The 18531-nt window shown below is 44.7% G+C and overlaps 3 protein-coding genes across 7 annotated transcripts in view; 1 reads left to right on the plus strand and 2 right to left on the minus strand.

Moving 5' to 3' along the window:
• LTN1 (listerin E3 ubiquitin protein ligase 1) overlaps positions 1–342 on the minus strand; it is a 52892-nt gene extending 52550 nt beyond the window's left edge. The window contains exon 1 of the mRNA XM_019528785.1: positions 252–342. Within this exon, the coding sequence (XP_019384330.1) occupies positions 252–293 (42 nt within the window). The 5' untranslated portion in view covers positions 294–342. The remainder of the gene's footprint in view (positions 1–251) is intronic.
• A 4935-nt stretch (positions 343–5277) lies between these two features.
• Positions 5278–11374, minus strand: RWDD2B (RWD domain containing 2B). 5 transcript variants are annotated; one of them, XM_019528798.1, is made up of 5 exons: positions 11026–11374; positions 8310–8539; positions 8160–8227; positions 7461–7826; positions 5278–6738 (listed from the first exon to the last, which is right to left on the minus strand). In XM_019528798.1, exons 1-5 carry the CDS (start codon positions 11219–11221, stop codon positions 6504–6506), a joined length of 1095 nt encoding a protein of 364 aa, XP_019384343.1. In that variant the 5' UTR covers positions 11222–11374; the 3' UTR covers positions 5278–6503. The 5 variants fall into 5 exon arrangements, with proteins under 5 accessions (XP_019384343.1, XP_019384346.1, XP_019384345.1 ...); XM_019528801.1 differs by having other exon boundaries at positions 11231–11310; XM_019528800.1 differs by having other exon boundaries at positions 11200–11280.
• The window catches only part of USP16 (ubiquitin specific peptidase 16), a 28155-nt gene continuing 20810 nt past the window's right edge, over positions 11187–18531 (plus strand). Inside the window, exons 1-4 of the mRNA XM_019528790.1 lie at positions 11187–11374; positions 14077–14175; positions 16981–17159; positions 17774–17877. Coding sequence (XP_019384335.1) covers positions 14115–14175; positions 16981–17159; positions 17774–17877 — 344 coding nt within the window. The 5' untranslated portion in view covers positions 11187–11374; positions 14077–14114. The remainder of the gene's footprint in view (positions 11375–14076; positions 14176–16980; positions 17160–17773; positions 17878–18531) is intronic.

The following is an 18531-nucleotide window of genomic DNA, read 5'->3' on the forward strand; positions in this document are numbered from 1 at the left end:
TGTGTGTGTGTGTGTGTGTGTGTGTACAATGTGATATATGTGGTACATGGTGTGTGTAGTGTGCATGTACCTACGTGTGTGTGGCACGCGCGTGTGCACATGTGTAATGTGTATGCCTGTCTGGGTGGTCTGTGTGTGTGTGTGTGTAGCTGTGGTGTGTGTGTCGCCGCCCCCCAACGGACGGAAGGGCCCGCGCGGGGGTCTGGCTGGCGCAGCCGCTCCCGAGGGCCCGCTCTGCCCCCCCGACTCACGCGCACGTTGCCCTTGGTTCGCTGCTTGTTCTTCCCGCCCATGGCGGCGGCGGCGGCAGAAGCACCCAAACCCGGGCCCAAACTGAGCGAGCGCTGGGCCAGGAGAACGAGGACGCGACTTCCGGGCCGGGGTTTCCCCGCGTGCTGCGTCACAGGCGGGGCCCAAGCTGCCGAGGGAGTGACTCTTCGCGCCTGCGCAAGTATTCTAGCTTTAAGAACACGGAGAGCAGCTCTGGGAAGGGGACGGGGTCTGCTGAATTCTGCAAGCGTGCAGAGACAAGGAGACCACAGGGCATCCACCTCCTCGACTCAGTGACCGGCTGTGCTGGGGTCCCGCATCGTGCGCGCTTCTGCTGTAGCCTCAACTTTGCAAGCTCTGCCCCAACCAGCTGCCGGAACTAGGGCCCGGCAAGTGGCGCAGGCTCCAGGTGCTGATTAGGAGGAGCACCAGAAGGAGGGCTCACGGGAGAGAGGGCCAACGCAACACTTGCAACCGGAGATAGCCAGGAGACACGCTCCCGCTCCTCCCTAATTCTTGGCCCTCGCCTCCCAGGGAGCCAACCTTCCTAGTTATATCTCGGAGTGTATTTATTTTGTTTATTGATATATTCTATGGTCCAGGTCAGATCAGTTCCAGATCGTATCAGTTGAGTTCCAAAAACTGTATCGATTGAGCAAGCAGAACTCAAGCGCTACAACTGGCGAGCATCCCCCATAACTAACCCTGGGACTTCAGATACTCCAAATCCATCAGCACGCATCCTATGTGCAGGCCCAACCACAGTGGTCTTGGGACTTGGATGCCCCAGGACTACGCTTGATCTGAGCCAAAAGGCTGAGCAGATGTTTTACCTCAATAGCCTTGAGCTCTGTTGCACTCAAGTTTGAGGCCATAGCAGAAGCGCTCAGAATGCAGCCGTGGCAGATTCCAACACACCTGTGAATTCAGCTAAAGACCTGGTCGCAAGGGTACAAGAAGAAAGGGAGGGAGGCAGGCAGGATAGATAGATACCATGTGGTCTTCTTGACTCTACACAGTTGCAGAATTCAACAAAAATGATTTTTAAAGGGATTTATTCAGAAGTCCTCACACAGTCAAGGAACTATGAGGTGACTGGAATGGCAGAGACACGGTGGAAGCTCGCATGCTTGAAGCACTGTCGTGGGTGGGTATAAACTGTTCAGGAAGGACAGGCAAGGGAAAAGAGAAGTTGTGCTTTATGTAAAAGAGCCATATGATTGCTCAGAGCTCCAGTATGAAACTGGAAACCAGGCTGTTGGAAGTCTATGGGTTCAGGTTAGAGGGGAGAGCAATAAGGGTGATGTACTGGTGGGAGTCTGCTATAGACCAGCAGAACATAGGGTGACCACCTCTTCAAAATGGAAAGGAAGGACAAGTGCCTGCCTATCCTTCTCCCCTCTGCCCCTGCTGGCAGCACAGTTGGAGCAGAGCCTAATGGAGTGAGGATAGCTGCAGGCTGCCCGCTGCAGGCTTGGGGCTCACTGCCCCACTGCCCTGGGAGCTGTGCACCTGCCATGTGCCCCTGCTCGCCCAGTAGCTGCAGGGGCACAAGTCCACGCTGCTGTCACCCTGCTGCAGCCAGGTGAGCAGGGGCACCTTGCCATGGTGGCGTGGACAGCATAGGGCTCCCGGAGGAGGGCAGCAGGGTGGGGAGCCCTGACCCTACAACAAGCAGGCAGCCCATATCTGCTCCATACACAACTCTGGGGGGCACACCCCTCAATTCCCCCCTGGGAGTGCACACAGAGGTGGGGAGTCACCCCTACCAGCAGCCCCTTGATTGCTGCCCATGGCTCCATCCTGCTCCTACCCCGAGCCCCATGTACTGCACTGACTGGGCAGTGCCTCCAGCCCCGGCCCCATTCTCTCCATCACCATAGGGGCCATAATCTGCCCCACCATGGTCTTTCCCCAAAACAGATTTAGCCACAGGGAGATGCTGTCCATGGTGCCCAGCAGCTGTATTTCCAGCCAAGTACACGTGTTCAGGTGCACACATGCATGTGGTGCCCCATGTCCCACTCTTGGCAGTCACAAGCAGCCTGCAAGAGGAAACCTGCCACTTCCCAAACCTGGATCCCTGCAGGATACTACAAATCCAGGACAAATGATGTCCCAGACCAGGACATGATGTTCCCATTCCAGGACTGCCTGCCCAATTAGGGACAGGTGGTCACCCTGCCAGACCAAGTGAATGAGGTGGATAAGGCTTTCTTCAGACAACTAGCAGAAGCTTCCAGATCATAAGCCTTAGTTCTCATGGGGGACTTCAATCACCCTGACACAGGTGACACATAAGGGGGGCACAGGGGGCACATCCCCCTCCCCCCCCGAGATTGACCCTCACCAGCCGGGGAGTGGGGGCGCTGAAAGAAGCACCAGCCAGTACCCCTCCTCCTCCCCCCCCTCTGAGATTGGCACAAACCATCCCAATGCCCAGGAACCATCCCGATGTCCAGGAAGAATAGCAAATATGGCAGGTGACCAGCTTGTCTTAGCAAAGAATTTTTCAATAACCTTAAACACAAAAAGGAAGCTTACAAGAAATGGAAGCTTGGACAGATGATGAGGGAGAAGTATAAGAATATTGTTTGGGCATGCAGGGATAACATCAGGAAGGACAAAGCACAACTGGAGTTGCGGCTAGCAAGGGACGTGAAGTGTAACAAAAATGGCTTCTAGCAGTATGTTAGCAAGAGGAAGATCAGGGAAAGTGTGGGTTCCTTACTGAATGGGGGAGGCAACCTAGTGACAGAAAATGCTGAAGTACCCAATGCCTTTACTTCCATCTTCACAGGCAAGGTCAGCTCCCAGACTATTGTAACTGGCAGCACAGTTTGGGGTGAGGTGTGCAGCCAACAGTGGCAAAAGAACAGTATAGGGATTATTTAGGAAAGCTGGATGTGAACTCCGTGGGGCCCAACAGGAGGTACCCAAGGGTGCTAAGGGAGTTGTCCAGTGCGATTGCAGAGCTGCTGGCCATTATCTTTGAAAATTCATGGTGATCGGATAAGGGCAAATGTAGTGCCCATGTTGAAGAAAGGGAAGGTGGATCCAGGGAACTACAGAACAGTCAGCCTCATCTCATTCCCTGGAAAAATCATGGAGCAAGTCCTTAAGAAATCCATTTCTAAGCACTTGAAGGTGATTAGGAACAGCCAACATGGATTCACCAAGTGCAAGTCATTCCTGACCAACCTGATTGCTTCTATGATGAGATGACTGGCTCTGTGGATGCAGGGAAACCAGTGGATGTGATATACCTTGACTTCAGCAAGGCTTTTGTTACAGTCACACACAACATTCTTGCAGGCAAGAGAAGGAAGTATGGGCTGGATGAATGGACAGTAAGGTGGACAGAAAGCAGGTTGGATCATGAAAGATGCATGCCCCTACGTTGTTCATGCTGGCGCTGGTGCTAGTGACAGCAGGAGAATGGTGGCAGTAAGCGCAGAGCTCCCGCAGAAGCCACTGACACTGTCAGCAGGGTGTGAGCACTAACTAGGGGTTGGCAACCACACACAGGTGCTGCCGGCAGCAGCGTCCAGCAGCGATCGTGGACTGCCTGCAAATGCTGCCAGCAGTGGGGTGGCAAGTGGCGACAGTGTCGGTGGCGCTTGTTTGTAAGGGGTGCACATGTACCCCCTACACATCGTCCCTGGGTTGGATTCTCAGGTTCAATGGGAAGTGATCAATGGCTTAGGGTCTAGCTGGCAGCTAGGATCAAGTGGAGTGCCCTAGGGGTCAGTCCTGGGGCTGGTTTTGTTCAATATCTTCATTAACCATCTAGATGGGATAGATTGTACCCTAAGCAAGTTTGCAGATGACACCAACCTGAGATTTGTGGTAGATACACTGGAAGGTATGGCTAGGATTCAAAATGACCTAGACAACTCTGAGGATTCCGCCAAAAGGAATCTCATGATGTTTAACAAGGACAAGTGCAAAATTCTGCACTTAGGATAGAACAATCCCATGCACTGGTACAGGCTGGGGACCGACTAGCTAAGCAGCAGCTCTGCAGAAAAGGATCCGAGTGTTACAGTGGACAATAAACTGGGTATAAGTCAACAACGTGCCCATGGGAAGGAGGCCAACAGCATATTGGGCTGAATTAGGAGGAGTGCCAGCAGATCAAGGGAAGTAATTATTCCCCCTATTCTGTGCTGGAGAAGCCACATCAGGCGTACTGTGCCAGTTTCGGGCTTTCCACTACAGAAACGATGTAAAAAAGTTGCAGCACAGAGAGTCCAGTGGAGTGGAATGAAAATAATAAGGGGGCTATGGCACATGACTTACGAGGAGAGGCAGAAGGAACTTAGTCTTGAGGAGACAGGGAATTTAATTGCAGCCTTCAACTATCTGAAGAGGGGTTCAAGAGGATGGAGCTAGATTGTTCTCAGTGGTGACAGATGACAGAACAGGGCAGGAACCTCCAAAACAGAAACCAACCTCTGCTTTGCTAACCACCTGAATGGGTGTTAAGCCAAGGCTCTGCCAAGCTCCAACAAAGGGGAATGCACATGGGGATGCTTGCGCCGGGGACCCTAACACAAAGGCAGCCGGATCCTTTTTTTGAACCCAAGTCCAAACACTTCTGTGCAAATTGCAGAACAGACCCCATCCAAATTGATTTCAGTAAGAGGTTCTGGCAATCTTTTGGGCAACTACGGAGATTTCCAACCAACCGTAAATAACTTCTGTAGGGTGGAATAATCCCATTCTAGGCAGATGGAATGCAACACTTTAGGAAAGCTTAGAACCAGCATGGAATTATAGTCTTGAAGGCAACCCCACTATTTCCTTAAAACATGTAAAAAACCACCTGGGGCCTAGAAGAGGTTTTAACTCTTAATGTTAATTGCACAGTGTAGTGTACAGTGTATCAACTCAGTAATCCTATTGCTATCATCTTTATCACCCAAAGCATGTGTTTTATGAAACAAATGTAATTTCAATCTTTAAAATGCCCACTGCATACACAGAGGGGAAAAAAATAAACAATTAAGGTTCAGTGTTTGATGCTTTATTATGAACTGCTTCATGACAACTTTGTTGAAGTCTGACTCAAGCTATTGTAAGCTGACCCAGCAAACACTCTCTTACATAAATCGTGCTTCTGATTTCTAAGTGTATAGGTCTGCAAAGTGTAAATCCTACATAAGGACAGTTTTTATTGTCATATGGGGTAGAGTCTTGGCCTAATCGGGACTCCATCAATGTCCAATAATAATAACAAATCTATTATAGTTAATTCTTTGGAGCAATTCAAATCCCTTGCCTTTGCAAACAGTTATCCTGTTATTTTTACTCACTTGTTTCAGTAAAATGACTTGCATGAATAAGAGGCAGAGGCCAAGCCCTGTTTTTGTAAAGCACCATATTCACCCAAGAGTAGGATAAGCAGTAAATATTAAATAAAAATAATAAAAATGTCTGCCATCAAAAAGTCTTTTGGTACCTATGTAAACATAGTGTTCAATTATGTAAAAAAGTCAGTGTTTCCTTAGAGAGATTGTCTAATTAAAATAGCTGCAATTATTGGGAGGAGAAAAAAAAAAAAAAAAAAAAAATCACACACCTCTGATTCCTTACCTGTTCATAGATACAATTTCCTTCTCAATAACGTCATGTTCTAGATCAATGAACTGCATTTACGCTGAGTAGGCTGGACGAGTGGAGTGTGACTCATTTCTCAGCCAGACCTGGCTTGCAGGGTCTGGGTCCACCTCTGAGTTCTTGATCTACCACAGGACAGCCTTGTGCACCAGACTGATCCAACACGCAAGGTTGTAGCAACCAGCTGGTGAGGCTACCCATGGGTCTGGAAACGTAATGGTGAGGGAGCAGTAGCCAAGGCTCCCAGAGTTATGGTAATTAATGCTACCACTGCTTCCATGCCACCAAATTTCCAAACCTGTTGGGAACCCCACAGGCTGGATCTGGTGTGTGGTTGTACTTTGAACACCACGTTAGATCTCTGTCCAGTAATTCTACAGAGGAATTTTCTGTCCTTGTAATTAGGACATCTCTGATCTTGCCCTTAAAATCAAATTTAGTATCAAGGCATTCATCTAATCATTTTCAGGATTGCTATTTGTTTTCATGGAAAACTAGATGCATCATAAAAATCACATTTCCCTTGCCAATCAATTACTTCAGAAGTGGGAGGGAAATAAGCTATTCCAGGACCACTGCACAATTTTCCAAATGCTTGGATGCTTAATAATCTAACGTCCTTCAACTCCAAAGTACATCTGAAAAATATCAGCACATCCTCTTTCATCTAAAAAATGATATAGCTGTCCCAGATCCATATGATTTCCTCTGTTACCATGTGCATCAAAAACTTTTTCTTCAAAAGATGAAAATTTTCTTTGTTTCTTTATTTCAGCATGCCCTGCTTCCAAAGACATGTCTTCTCTGTGGCGAATTAAGATTCTCTTCCATGTTAATTTTCTGACTCTGAAAACAAAAAAAATATGAATCTGTAAAATTCCATTTTTTATAAAGTATTATAAAACAAGGATTGTTTTTTTTAAACCAATTTCAGTTGTGCATATATCTGGTACAAATACACCTGTTACATAGTTCTTTAGCCTTATGTAAAATATCAGACACATGCAAACATTCCTAGAAACAGAGCATTGTTTCTATATACTTGAATCTCCCTAGTAATTGAAGGCACTTAGTTTCATTACTCACAGAATAATACAAGCAGGCAATCAACAAAGTTGAGATTTCAATATAATCATACACCTTGGTTTTGTCTATGTTAGGAATTTTCTTGCTCTTTCATTATTTCTAAATATGCTAAGTTGTACTGAATCTACACAACTCAGAACTACAAACAACAGAAGTAACATTAAACAATATAAACAACACTGATGGCACTGCATCCTAGCAGCTGCTATACCGATACAGAGATGAAGAAAACAAAAGACACATTTGTCAAGCGAGAACTCCCCACTGGCCAATGAACAGACCCACATTAATGATTCTGATAGATGTGACAAATGGCAGTAGTTGGACATATGAAAAGTTACAAACATGTTATGATAAACAACTTAGTTATAAAAACTTTACCTGCATTATTACAATGTGGTGACCATTTGCCAACCAAACCCACAAGACAAAACACAATTATAAATAATCATCCGTGCCATTTAAAAAACAGTAAAGCTGACCTTGCCCAGAACTCTTCACAAGTACTCTGAAGGCCTTCTACACAAACAACACCTGGCTTCCCTGGCATGCAAAACCCAGATAGAGAGAGCTCCTTAGCCCAATCAACAATATTCTTTCTTTTGTGTTTGTTGTAGATGTGATGACTATAAATCCACAACCTAGTAAAAATGGCATCTTCTGATTCCATGGCACTTGATGTCACCACTGAGGAAGATGAAGTCTCTTTGTCAGTATATGCCGATGCATGATCTTTAACCCATTCCCTTGCACTTAGTACACAGGGTTCACCACTGCAGTGTCTTATCAAGTAGTTTTTCAGATCTGTGTTCAGTTGAATTTGCTGTGATCGACTTAATGAGGATGACCTAAGGGAGAAATATGAATTTATCTTAAAATTTAGTTGCAATATAGCATATTTTTAAAAGGTAGGGAAATCAGAAAGTTCTAAGAATTCTGTGTTTTAGCTTACAATTGGTGGAAAATTACTGATCTATAGTAATACTATCTTAGATGTGTTAGGTAAAGTCACATTTTAGTCTTTAAGACACAGGTCAACTATGGATTTTATAGTGACATTCACCTGTAAATGTCAAACAGGAAAAATCAGGTAATAAGTGAACATAGTTACTGTAACAGGGAATGTTATTGTACTGGGACTGATGTAGTACGTTTTATTTCTATATAAAAATATGTAGTACCTGACGGTAATTTCTGGTAAAACAGTTGGGTATTTTAGTGGCAATGCAAAGAACAACGAAAACTCTACCTGTGGGGGTGGAAAAGAACATTAAAATCTGATTATTAAAAAAAAAAGTGAAATTTTAATATAAAAAATAGGTCCATATTACCATAGTAGCATCAGGAACCTGTGGCTTCACATTTAGGGTAAACTGAACTTTTGAAGATGGCATCTCTGAAGACTGATTTTCAACACAGTATTTTAGTTCTGCTAAAGCCAGCTGGTCTGTCACAATAAACTCATCTTCATCAGGAAACATGCTAGAAAGAAGGTCCAACTCAGAAATTTGTACTTCAGCTTCTTCCCAATTAGTCATTTCAGCTGTGTTTTGGCTGCTTCCTAAATAAAGAAGAAATTAGGAAAATTTTCCTAATCTAATACAGAAACAGGCTCACTAGTCATTCCTGGAATTTTTCCATAAATAACATTAATTCATAAAAGTCCACCAAAATCAATTAATAATGACCTGCAGGGAGAGGCTAATACTTCACACACTATTTTTGCAGTGTCTCAGTGTTTACACTGATTTTAAGTAGAACCAGGATTTCACACTATATTTACAAACTGAAACCTCTTTGGATTACTGAGGGGAAGGGGATTTGAATTCAGTCATTTGTGTTATTTCAGCACTCACAGTTTGCTATGCTGCTGATGCCACCTTTAGGGATCTTATTCCAGCAACATGTGGAATACAGATATACCCTCCCTATTTTTGCAGAATGATTATACAATCATAACAGGAACTGCAAAAATAGCATGGTCTTGCTCAGGGGACTGGCTCACTGCATGTATTTAAACATGTTTATATTTATTTCACTGACAAAAATAAGCTTTGCCACCTTTTTTACTACTGGCAGGTCTGTACATGCACATACAACAACAAAATGCATACAGCCACATTCCACTGAGAAAAAAAAAATATATAAGGCAGGTACAGGAGAGAAAAGCTGGCTTTCCCATTTCAGGGGGTCAGGCATTGGTAGCCTCAGAGTCTCCTTCTGTGAAGCTTTAATAAGAAGTCTGAGCCTGGAAGGTGGCATGTTGCCACACACACAGATTTCTGCTGACAATGATGTAAAGCAAAGGCTCAGATTTAGTTTGGATGATACTAGGTCAGCGGTTCTCAACTAGAGTGCTGCACCAACACCCATGGCCTCAAGATCCTTTCCAGGGTGCCGCAAAGCGCCACACAATGTTAGCGCTGGTAGTTGTGCAAGCTGGATTCGCAGTATAAACCAGGGATTTCAAACAGAAACCCGCACTTGTGGTCTTTTCCAGTTCTTGGCCGCAGAAATATTCTTATTTCAGTTGACAGTGAAAATGAGGAGCTGAGGGAGAGGGGATGTGAGGCTGCCCTGGGGCAGCAAAGGAAAAGTTGAGAACTGCTGTCCTGGGTGCATGGCAGAAGAGGCAGGGCAGAGATGCACCTCACAATCTAGAGCAGCGATGTGTGGGCTTCCCCAGCCCCACCTCAGCCCATATATGCTGAGGGCTGCCAAAAGCCCACCCACTCCTTTTTATTGCTAACCTCTTTTTTACCTTGTATTTATTACCTATGTAGTGTTTTCCCTTTGGCCTTTTTTGTCCCGCTTTCTTTCCCCTCCCTCCCCTGCCTTACCTTTTTTCTGATTTCTACCATTTTATATTTTCACTGACATCCTGTCCCTCTTTTACGTTCTCCCATTCCTGCTTTCCTGCTCCAACTATTTCCTTTTTCACAGACTGCCTCTTTTTCACCTTGTATTTTATTTTTATAGATTTTAGGGTCAGAAGGGACCTATTAGATCACTGAGTCCGACCCCCTGCCCTAGGCAGGAAAGAATGCTGGGGTCAGATGACCCCAGCCAGGTGTTTGTCCAATCTCCTCTTAAATACCTCCAAGGTAGGGGAAAGCACCACCTCCACTGGAAGCGTATTCCATGTTTTGGCAACCCTCATTGTAAAGAATTTATTCCTGATGTCACCTCTGTTGTCTCCCTCTGACTTTTTTTGCCTCCTGCTCTCTTCCTCCTCCCTGCTTTTCTTTTTGCCTTGCTTATCTCTACCTATTTACATTTTTACTGACAACCCTCCACACTTTCAGCTTCTCTCATTCCTTGGAGTCTCAGACCAGTAGACTCCCTATGTCTAAGGAAGGGTGACTGCACCCAAAAGCTTCCTAAGAACTTTGTTCCAACTACTCAGTTGGTCTAATAAACGATATCACAATCTACACAAAGAACTTTGCCACCCATGCTGACGTCAGCCTGCAAGGTGCACCTCTCCCCTGCCTTCACTGAGACCAAGGCAGTGCTGTCAGGTCTTAAATATGCAATTATCGTAATTGGAAGCTCAAAATCAGCCACCCCAAAAGTCATTTAAGACTCTCCAAGGGTGACCTGGGTTTTGCATACCCTGCTCCAACTAGCTGCCTCAGAAATTATTGTACGTTTTAAACACTTACTATTAGTGATCACACAAGGGCTGAAATTATTGCACAAGTATGATAATAACGCACATCTGGCAACACCGGACTAAGGCAGCTAAGCACAGCTCCCTGCTAAAATGAGAATGCCCTGTCCCACCCTGCCTCCCGCCGCACCAGCCCTGCACAGACCACTGCAGCAGCCTACCAGGGACGGGGCTTTGGCCCCTAACGCAAAGCACGAGGAAGCCGTAGGGCGGGGCGCCGCCCAACGGATTCGAACTCCCCGAGCCCAATGTTCTGCGGCTGAGGCGGGGGAGGTTGGCAGACTGCAAGGTCCAAATCGAACCTGCCCAGTCCTACGGCGTTTCCCTCCCCGCTGATACTGCGCACGCGCCACACCTGCTTCCTCTACCCCTACTCATACTGCGTATGCACACCTGCGTCTCGCTCTCCTCGAACTGCACATGCGCGACGGCGACGGCGACGGCGACGGCTCCTCCTCCCCCCAGCTGAAACTGACCATGCGCCCAAAATTGAGCCAACCAAGTTTCTGAACGAGCGCTGGAAAAGGAAGCGGAACTGTATACGTCACCTTTCCGCTCGATTCCCAGCATGCAACGCACCGGAAGCTGGGCTCTCAAGGAACGCTCCTTCCGGTACCGGCGTAGCCGTGCCCACAACTCTGCTGCGGCCGAGCGGAAAACTGGAAACCTATACCGAACCTGGAAGGATGTGTCGTAAAACAAATCGGTTCACGACACTGACAGGTAAGGGCCCTCAATGCCGCAGTCTCGGCCCTGCTCGCTGAGACTGCCCCGGACGAGTGATTTTTCTCCTTTCGCGCGTGGGAGCGAGATACCTTGCCTCCGTCTCCGGTTCCGGCCAGCGGGGGCGGAGGGGGGAGGAATGGAACGCTCTGCGGCCTTCCTATTGGTTCTAGTGGCTGTCGGTCATCGCGGGGAGAGGCGGGTGCAGGTGGCGCTGAGCCGGCCAATCGGAGCTGGCAGGTGGCCTATTTCGCCGAGCAAAATAGGTTGCGCTCGAGTGGGGGTGGGGAGAGCCGTTCGTGTGAGAGGGAGGGTGTCGGCGTTCTCCCGTGCTCGTCGGCGGCATGGGCATGATGTGTCCCTGCCTAGCTCTGGGCCAGGCAAAGGTGGGCGGGGGTGCTGGGCACGTAAGGCGGGCCCTTGCAGTCCTAGCCTTGCAGGGGGAGTTGATTGCAGAGACTCCTGCCTTCTTGAGTCTGAGCAGCCTGTAAACACTGCTCTCAAGGCCTGGTTTCAGGGCAGCAGCTCCCTGTTTTCTTGGCAGTCGTTCCCTGAGCCAGTGTGGCCAGAAAGGAGAGTGCTCCCTGGGACTTCTTTTCCCTAAAAATAAAAGGGGCTGAAAAAATGCCTGTTAGGAGTCACCCTGGAGCTCTACTCTTGTCTGCTTCCAGTCACAGCTCAGACCTGTTGTTTGCCTAAGGCTCCATTGAGATGCCTATGGTTGGGTGCTTCTTGTGGATCTAGCTTGATCCTGCAGTCATTGTCTGATTGTCTGAGGGCAAGCAAGATCAGGGGCATCCAAACCCCAAGCCTCCAGGTTTAGGCTTGCACATAGTATCCCTGCTGATTGATTGGGAAGTATTTGAAGGCCTAGGCTGAAAAGTCTGAGGTGGAGGGTACTTGCCAGTTGCAGCACCACATGTAGTGTTTGAACAGTTCAGTTCCAAATCCTTTTGACTGAGCAAAACTCATCTGGCTAATTTGACTTAAAACGTTAAAAAATTTCCAAAAGAAAAATCAAACTTGTTAGTTTTGGAGGGTGTCCTCCATCCCAGGCTCTCACACTGGGACTTAAGATACTCCCAGATCCATTGGTGGGCATCCTACTTGCAGGCCCAAGCCCAGAGGTCTTGGGATTCAGATGCCCCCGGATACTATAGGCAAGCAGCCTCCATTCTAGACTCTTAAGTCTGGGACTTCAGATGCTCTCTGTTGGTATGGAGGATGCTTGCTAGTTGTAGTGCCATACATAGTATTTAGAACAATTGAGTTCTGCTGGCTCAATCGATGTGATTTTTTAGAATGATTTGAGTTCTGCTTGGTCAATGTGATCTGGAACTGATTTGGCTGATTTTGCCTGGAACATGAAATATATTAATTAAAAAAAACTGTTAGTTTTGGAGTTTATGTAAAGAATAGATTCCAGTTGTGTTGGTTGTTGGGTGCGCCTTGTGAAGCAAAGAAGGCAAAAACTTCCTAGAACAGAAAGCTCTGTGCAGCAGACAGAAATCTGAGCAGTCAGTATGTTGTCACCTGGTTGCAGTAGGATAAGAATATTTTACCTTGCGTTGCTGAACATGGCCTCAGAAGTAAAAGACGTTTTCACTGAAATAAAAACAAAGATCTACACTTGATCCAAGCTGACAAGAAAATAAGTCATTTGAAGATTTAATTGGGATGGAGCCCATAGCATGCTTATCACACTTTAAAACTTTCTAGGCCTTATTGTATGAGTGTATATCCAAAAAAAAATGTAGGGGAATTTGACTGAGTTTAACCCCTCTCTTATAAGCTGCAACATCCCTGTATAATGGGTAGGCAATGTTTTTTGGCTGGAGTGCCAAAAAAACCCTCAATGTCTACCTTGCTAGTGTGGCTAGAGCAGCGGGGAGCTTGGAGCAGCAGGCAGCTTTCTTCACCCCCTGCTGTGCCCTGCTGCATTGGGCTCCACATGCTGCTCTGCAGAAGCCACGGCAAGGGCTGCACAGCGGTGAGCATTTTTGGCGCCTGCTGCCTCTCTGGAGCCTGGGGCCGGGTCGGGCTGGGAGATAGCAGCTGTTTGCAGCCTCCCGGCTGCAGCCGGCTCAGGTTCTGGGTAGCTGCTGGTAGCCATAGAACCCAGGCTGCTTGCAGCAGGGCTTCCATCCTCCCAGCTGGCTGCTGGAAGCAGCCCAGGCTCTTGGCTGGCAACAGCTACCCAGAGCCAGGGCTGGCTGCAGCCAGGAGGCTGCAAACAGCTGCTGCCTCCCCATCACAGCCCCAACACTTGCTGAGGAAAATGGCTTCACGTGCCATGCTTGGCATGCATGCCAGGGGTTGCCAACCCCTGCTATATAATCTCACTGATCTCAGGGCTTAGATCACTTGGAAAAGCCACATTCCAGTGTATGTTAGAGGAAACTGTTGTGGCTTTTACATATTAAAGTATAGTAGGATTGGAGTGTTCAAGGTGTAATGGTCTAGGAAATGTGAGAAGCAAAGACTTATTTTGATGATACTTCTGTTGGACCAACTGTGTAGTTGGGAGAAATGCTACACAATCTTTTGGACTCTGATCTTCAATATAACACTTTCAAGAAGACAAACTTATTTCAAACAACAGGTTAATTTATTTGGGATGTGGTTTTTGGTCTTATTGCTGCTGTTTTATGTAAAACCACCTATAAATAAAATCTAACGTAATATTTTTATTTCTTCTCTAGGTCACTTTTCTGCATAAGAAACACTACCAGACATTAACATGGGAAGGAAACGAACGAAAGGCAAAACAGCGCAGACAGATGAGTCTCTGGATATTCAGGGTATGTTTCATAAATACAAACATCTTCAAAAACCTCAATAGCCCTGTAGGAGGAAATGTTTAATTTAATTTTGAACTGTGTACAATTGAATCCAGTTAATAATCGTTAGGCCAGGGGTTCTCAACCCGGGTGCCACACAATGTTAATAATATTATGTGTATATACATGTTTCACAAGATAAACCCAGAGATTTCAAATAGGAATCCATAGTGTTAGAAACAGTCTTCTTGTGTGGCATTTCTGAGTTCCTTACAAGAATTTATCTTTTTCTGGAGTCAAAAATAAGTGAACAGTTGGAGCTAGCATTTCCAATGGGTGTATCAAGTCTAAAAAGGTTGAGAACCACTGCATTAGGCATTTACAATAGTTATTTATGCAGCTTTGAAGAGATGATTACAGAGAATGTGTACACAACTGAAACAAATCCTTCATGGCTCTTATTTTAAACTTGTTAAGAAAGAAAGTAGAATAAAATCATTAAAGAATTAATATTTAGTACCTGGCAAATCCAGTTCTAAGAACTATTTCTTTCACAAATAGTTCTTTACTTATATGCTTGTCATCCCATTGAATTTCATGAGGTTGCTGGCTGGGCAGACATCTTGTAGAGCTGGTTTCAGAGTTTACTAATGACAAATAACTCGATACATTCTTGATGCTGTTTTTAATGCTTTTGGAAAGTTTTGTTTGTTTGTTTGTTTGTTTCAGTAGCAGAAGGATATGATTGAAATGCAAAAAACTTTATTGTGTTTCTGAGGATCTCTTTCATTTGCCAGTAGCAGTAGCTAATTTTGTCTAGCTTCAGTTACCTTTTTTGTCTCTGCTTTCCCACTGCCTTGTTTTCCACACCAAATGTAAGCCACCATGGTGCTTTTTAGGTCATTTGGTCAAAAATCCATCCCTTTCCTCACCCAGCCTCGCCACCGTCTTTTTCTTTTTCTTCTTTTTTTTTTTTTTAACTTAAGTACTCCTTAAAACTGTTCCCTAAAACGCTCCTACAAGCTGAGGTAGTCCATCTGATAGCCTGTAATTGAAACCAGCTTACAGAAAACATGATTACAAGTTGTCATAACTTCAAAAATGTAGTTGCAGTGTATATACAAGAACTATAAAAATCATAATTTAGTTTGGAATTGTAAATTGAACTCCCACTTTTAAAATTTGCTAATATTTATAGTATGCAAAAATATATTTTTATGTTCTTAATTAACACGGGTTTCAGGATGTTACCATAATACAAAGTTGGGAGTCAAAGCTCTACTGTGGTAGGCACTGCACAAACATTTAGTAAGTGTGAGTCCATGCTACAAAAAGTTTACAGTTCAAAGCTACAATCCAACAAAGTGCCCTGAAAAAGAAGAAAGATTTCTGAGCTGTAATTCTAAAATTACTAGCCAACTGCCTGTCAAGAATGGTGTGGGGGACAGGGATGGAGTGCTGCCCTTCCTCCCCCAATCCCAGCGCACTCCCCCTTCCCTCTTGCTGCTTGCAGTCTAGGCCCACTCCCGCTCCCCCACCCTGGTTCTTGATGGACAGTTGGCTAGTTCATTGTATAAGGAGTGGCAGGGGGGAGTATTTGAGGACAGGCACTAGAATGCTGTAGGTACTTGTGTCATTCCAGTTGCAAAGTGACCTGAAAAGTTCATTTAAAAGGAGCTATGAAGATTTGCATGTTTTTAGTTACTTTGCTCTGTACACTTCCCACCATTAACAGTGCTTCCATCAAATGGTTCATCTCATCCAGAAAATGAAGGCATTTGCCAGCTGCAAAAAATTATTTGGAAAACTTAAATTGATTGCTTTTGTTTATTGGTTAACAGGAAAAGCAATAACTAGATGAAGAAAGCATACAGTCACACAGGATAAAACCAAAACCTTCTGCTGATTGAACTCAAGTAGCCCATCAGAAATAAGAAATATCAAAACCAAAGAGTACCCTTTTGTACTTTTGTAACCAGTAATACCAGAAGTTGTGACAGCTTTCTTTCTCATCAAAGGCTGGGCAACTTGTTAACCTCTAAGTATGGCATGAAGGTTGTCTGATTCAGTGTTGGGGGCGGAGACTAGTTTTTTTCCAGACATTGGGTAATGGTAGTAATGGGTAATGAAGTCAGTCGCCTCTCATGAAAATTCCCTTCTGGAAACTTCCTTTCTTTTAGACTGGAAGACAAACAACTTTAAAGGATTTGGCTTCTGCTGTGGCAATTAGATTTTGGTGATTTCTCAAGCCTTCTGGGATTGATAGCTCAAAATACAAATCCCTAAACTATTTAGATTCTCACAGGCAAACAGTTCAGATCATGGAGCCAGGAGGTGTTAGAGGAGCCCCAAAAAGGGGTACAGTGTCTTGCATTAGTTTCAGTTTTTGTTTAATTGGATTTAAAGTGTAACTCCTGGTAAAACACAGTATAGTCATCTAGTTTGTGGGCGTTAAAGGCATAGGTTATGGTAGCTAGGTCTGTACTAAAAGAAATTGTCAGTCTCTGGCCCAACCTGTTAGTGGTTCTTATTCAGTAATATATTTTTTTTGATCGTGTCATTATTTTAGGGTTGAACTGTAGCTCCAGATTATGTACCATAGTCCCAAATGTAGGATGCCCTCTTTGATCAAAGGGCATGTATGATCTTTGCCATAGCTCTAAGTTTCTTAGTGTATCCTACCAATCTCTTGTTTAATCAGAAAAAGATTTGAGTCATGGTCATTCTGCATTTTTTCCCCCAAGTCTAGATGTCAGCATCTGTCTTTTGTGCTTGGTAAAAAAACATGTCTTGCTCATTTTTTCCTGTGTATTTTTGTTTTTGTAGAACCTGTGTGCAAGCACATTCGCAAGGGGTTAGAACAAGGCCTTCTGAAAAAGGCACTGCTGAATGTGCAGTGGAACGTTTGTGAGGACTGCAAGACGGACAATAAAGCACAGGATAAATCTCAGGATGAAACTGATGAAAGTCCTTCAATATGGCTATGTCTAAAATGTGGCCATAGGGTATCTTTTGTTTTATACTCTTCAGCATTTGTTAAAGTACTTGATAGCTTTTTTAATTCACTAATCCTGTAATTTTCACTTATTTTTAAATCCAAAGGTGGTGTAATACAAACATGTTGATGTAGTTGTCTGGTAAAAAATGTCTGCTCAGAGTTGCTAATAAAGTATCCAGAAGCTTGGCACAAAGGCATTTAGCAGACTTAAGGCTCCAGCACCATCTTGATGACTTGCAGTTTTTGAAAAGCCAGTGCTAAGTTGTACTAGAAACTATTAAAACAACACCAAGTCATTACATTTGGAATATGTATGTCTAATAACTCTTCCCAATTTTTAGAACTTTAAGCCTGGATTTGTAATGGCACATGAAGTTAGGTGTCCAGATCCCCAACTACTTGACAGTTATTCTTTACTGTTGTTATTATCCAGTTAATAACTTTTTTCCTTATGTAAATAAATTTCACAGAGAGAAATCTATCTATTCATACCAGTGCTCTAATTAGCCTAACTAATTATTTAGGTCTTTATTTTACAGTTCTGTTTTATTGTCTGAATTTATTTTTTCTCACTCAGTAGTCAGTTGGGTTTTGTGACACTTCTGGTTATTGACATTATAGGGTTGTGGCAGAAATTCTCAAGAACAGCATGCTTTAAAGCATCACACAACGCCAAGATCAGACCCCCATTGTTTGGTTCTCAGTTTGGACAACTGGAGTGTGTGGTGAGTTTGTCAGGCAACAGTTACAAGTCATAACTGAAGAGAATAAAAACAGGTGTAATTTGCTTTCCTTATAAACATGTGGAAATATTCAGTACATATTTTTCACAGAATTTCTTAATTTATAATTAAAGTTGCTGAAATGTATTATTAATACATTCTCTTATACAAAAAAAGACCTACATAATTTCCAGTAATAAGAATTCAATTGTCCATTAATTAAATGTTTAGTTTTAAATGTTTAGTTAGTAAGTTTATAAAACATTAGTCTAAATTTAAATATTGTTATGTAAAAATTCATACTCTGCAGTCTTATATAAACCCTTAAGGCTGACCTTCAAAGCAGAAAATATTTCAAAATAGTTTAATACACGCTTACATTTTAAGCTAACCAGTGCCATAGCAAGGGAGTTTGGCATCCAGAGTGGAGCCTGCCTTCACCCTGCACCTGGTTCTGGGGGGCACATGCTCCCGCATGCTTGCCCCAGAGTTCATGCGGCAGCTGGAGCCACCCTCCCCTGCCCTGTCCTTCCACGCGCATATCCTCCCCTCCCCCAAGTAAGCCACTTGCGGCTCCATCCCATGCCCCACCCTGGGTGGGCAGCATCTGTTGGTGCCCCTTTGCTTTGGCTCCCAGGGCAGTCACCGCACTAACCC

This window comes from Crocodylus porosus, unplaced genomic scaffold (genome assembly GCF_001723895.1).
Source record: "Crocodylus porosus isolate Cpor-Errol unplaced genomic scaffold, CroPor_comp1, whole genome shotgun sequence".
In the NCBI taxonomy this organism is placed as follows: Eukaryota; Metazoa; Chordata; order Crocodylia; family Crocodylidae; genus Crocodylus; species Crocodylus porosus.

Excerpts from the sequence above, each read along its gene's own strand:
- RWDD2B (XM_019528798.1), bottom strand. The coding sequence starts at position 11,221 with ATGCTGGGAATCGAGCGGAAAGGTGACGTATACAGTTCCGCTTCCTTT. Across the intron at positions 8,228-8,309 it reads AGGTTCCTGATGCTACTATG|GTAGAGTTTTCGTTGTTCTT; the intron begins GTAATATGGACC and ends CCACCCCCACAG. Across the intron at positions 6,739-7,460 it reads TGTGAAGAGTTCTGGGCAAG|AGTCAGAAAATTAACATGGA; the intron begins GTCAGCTTTACT and ends TTTTGTTTTCAG.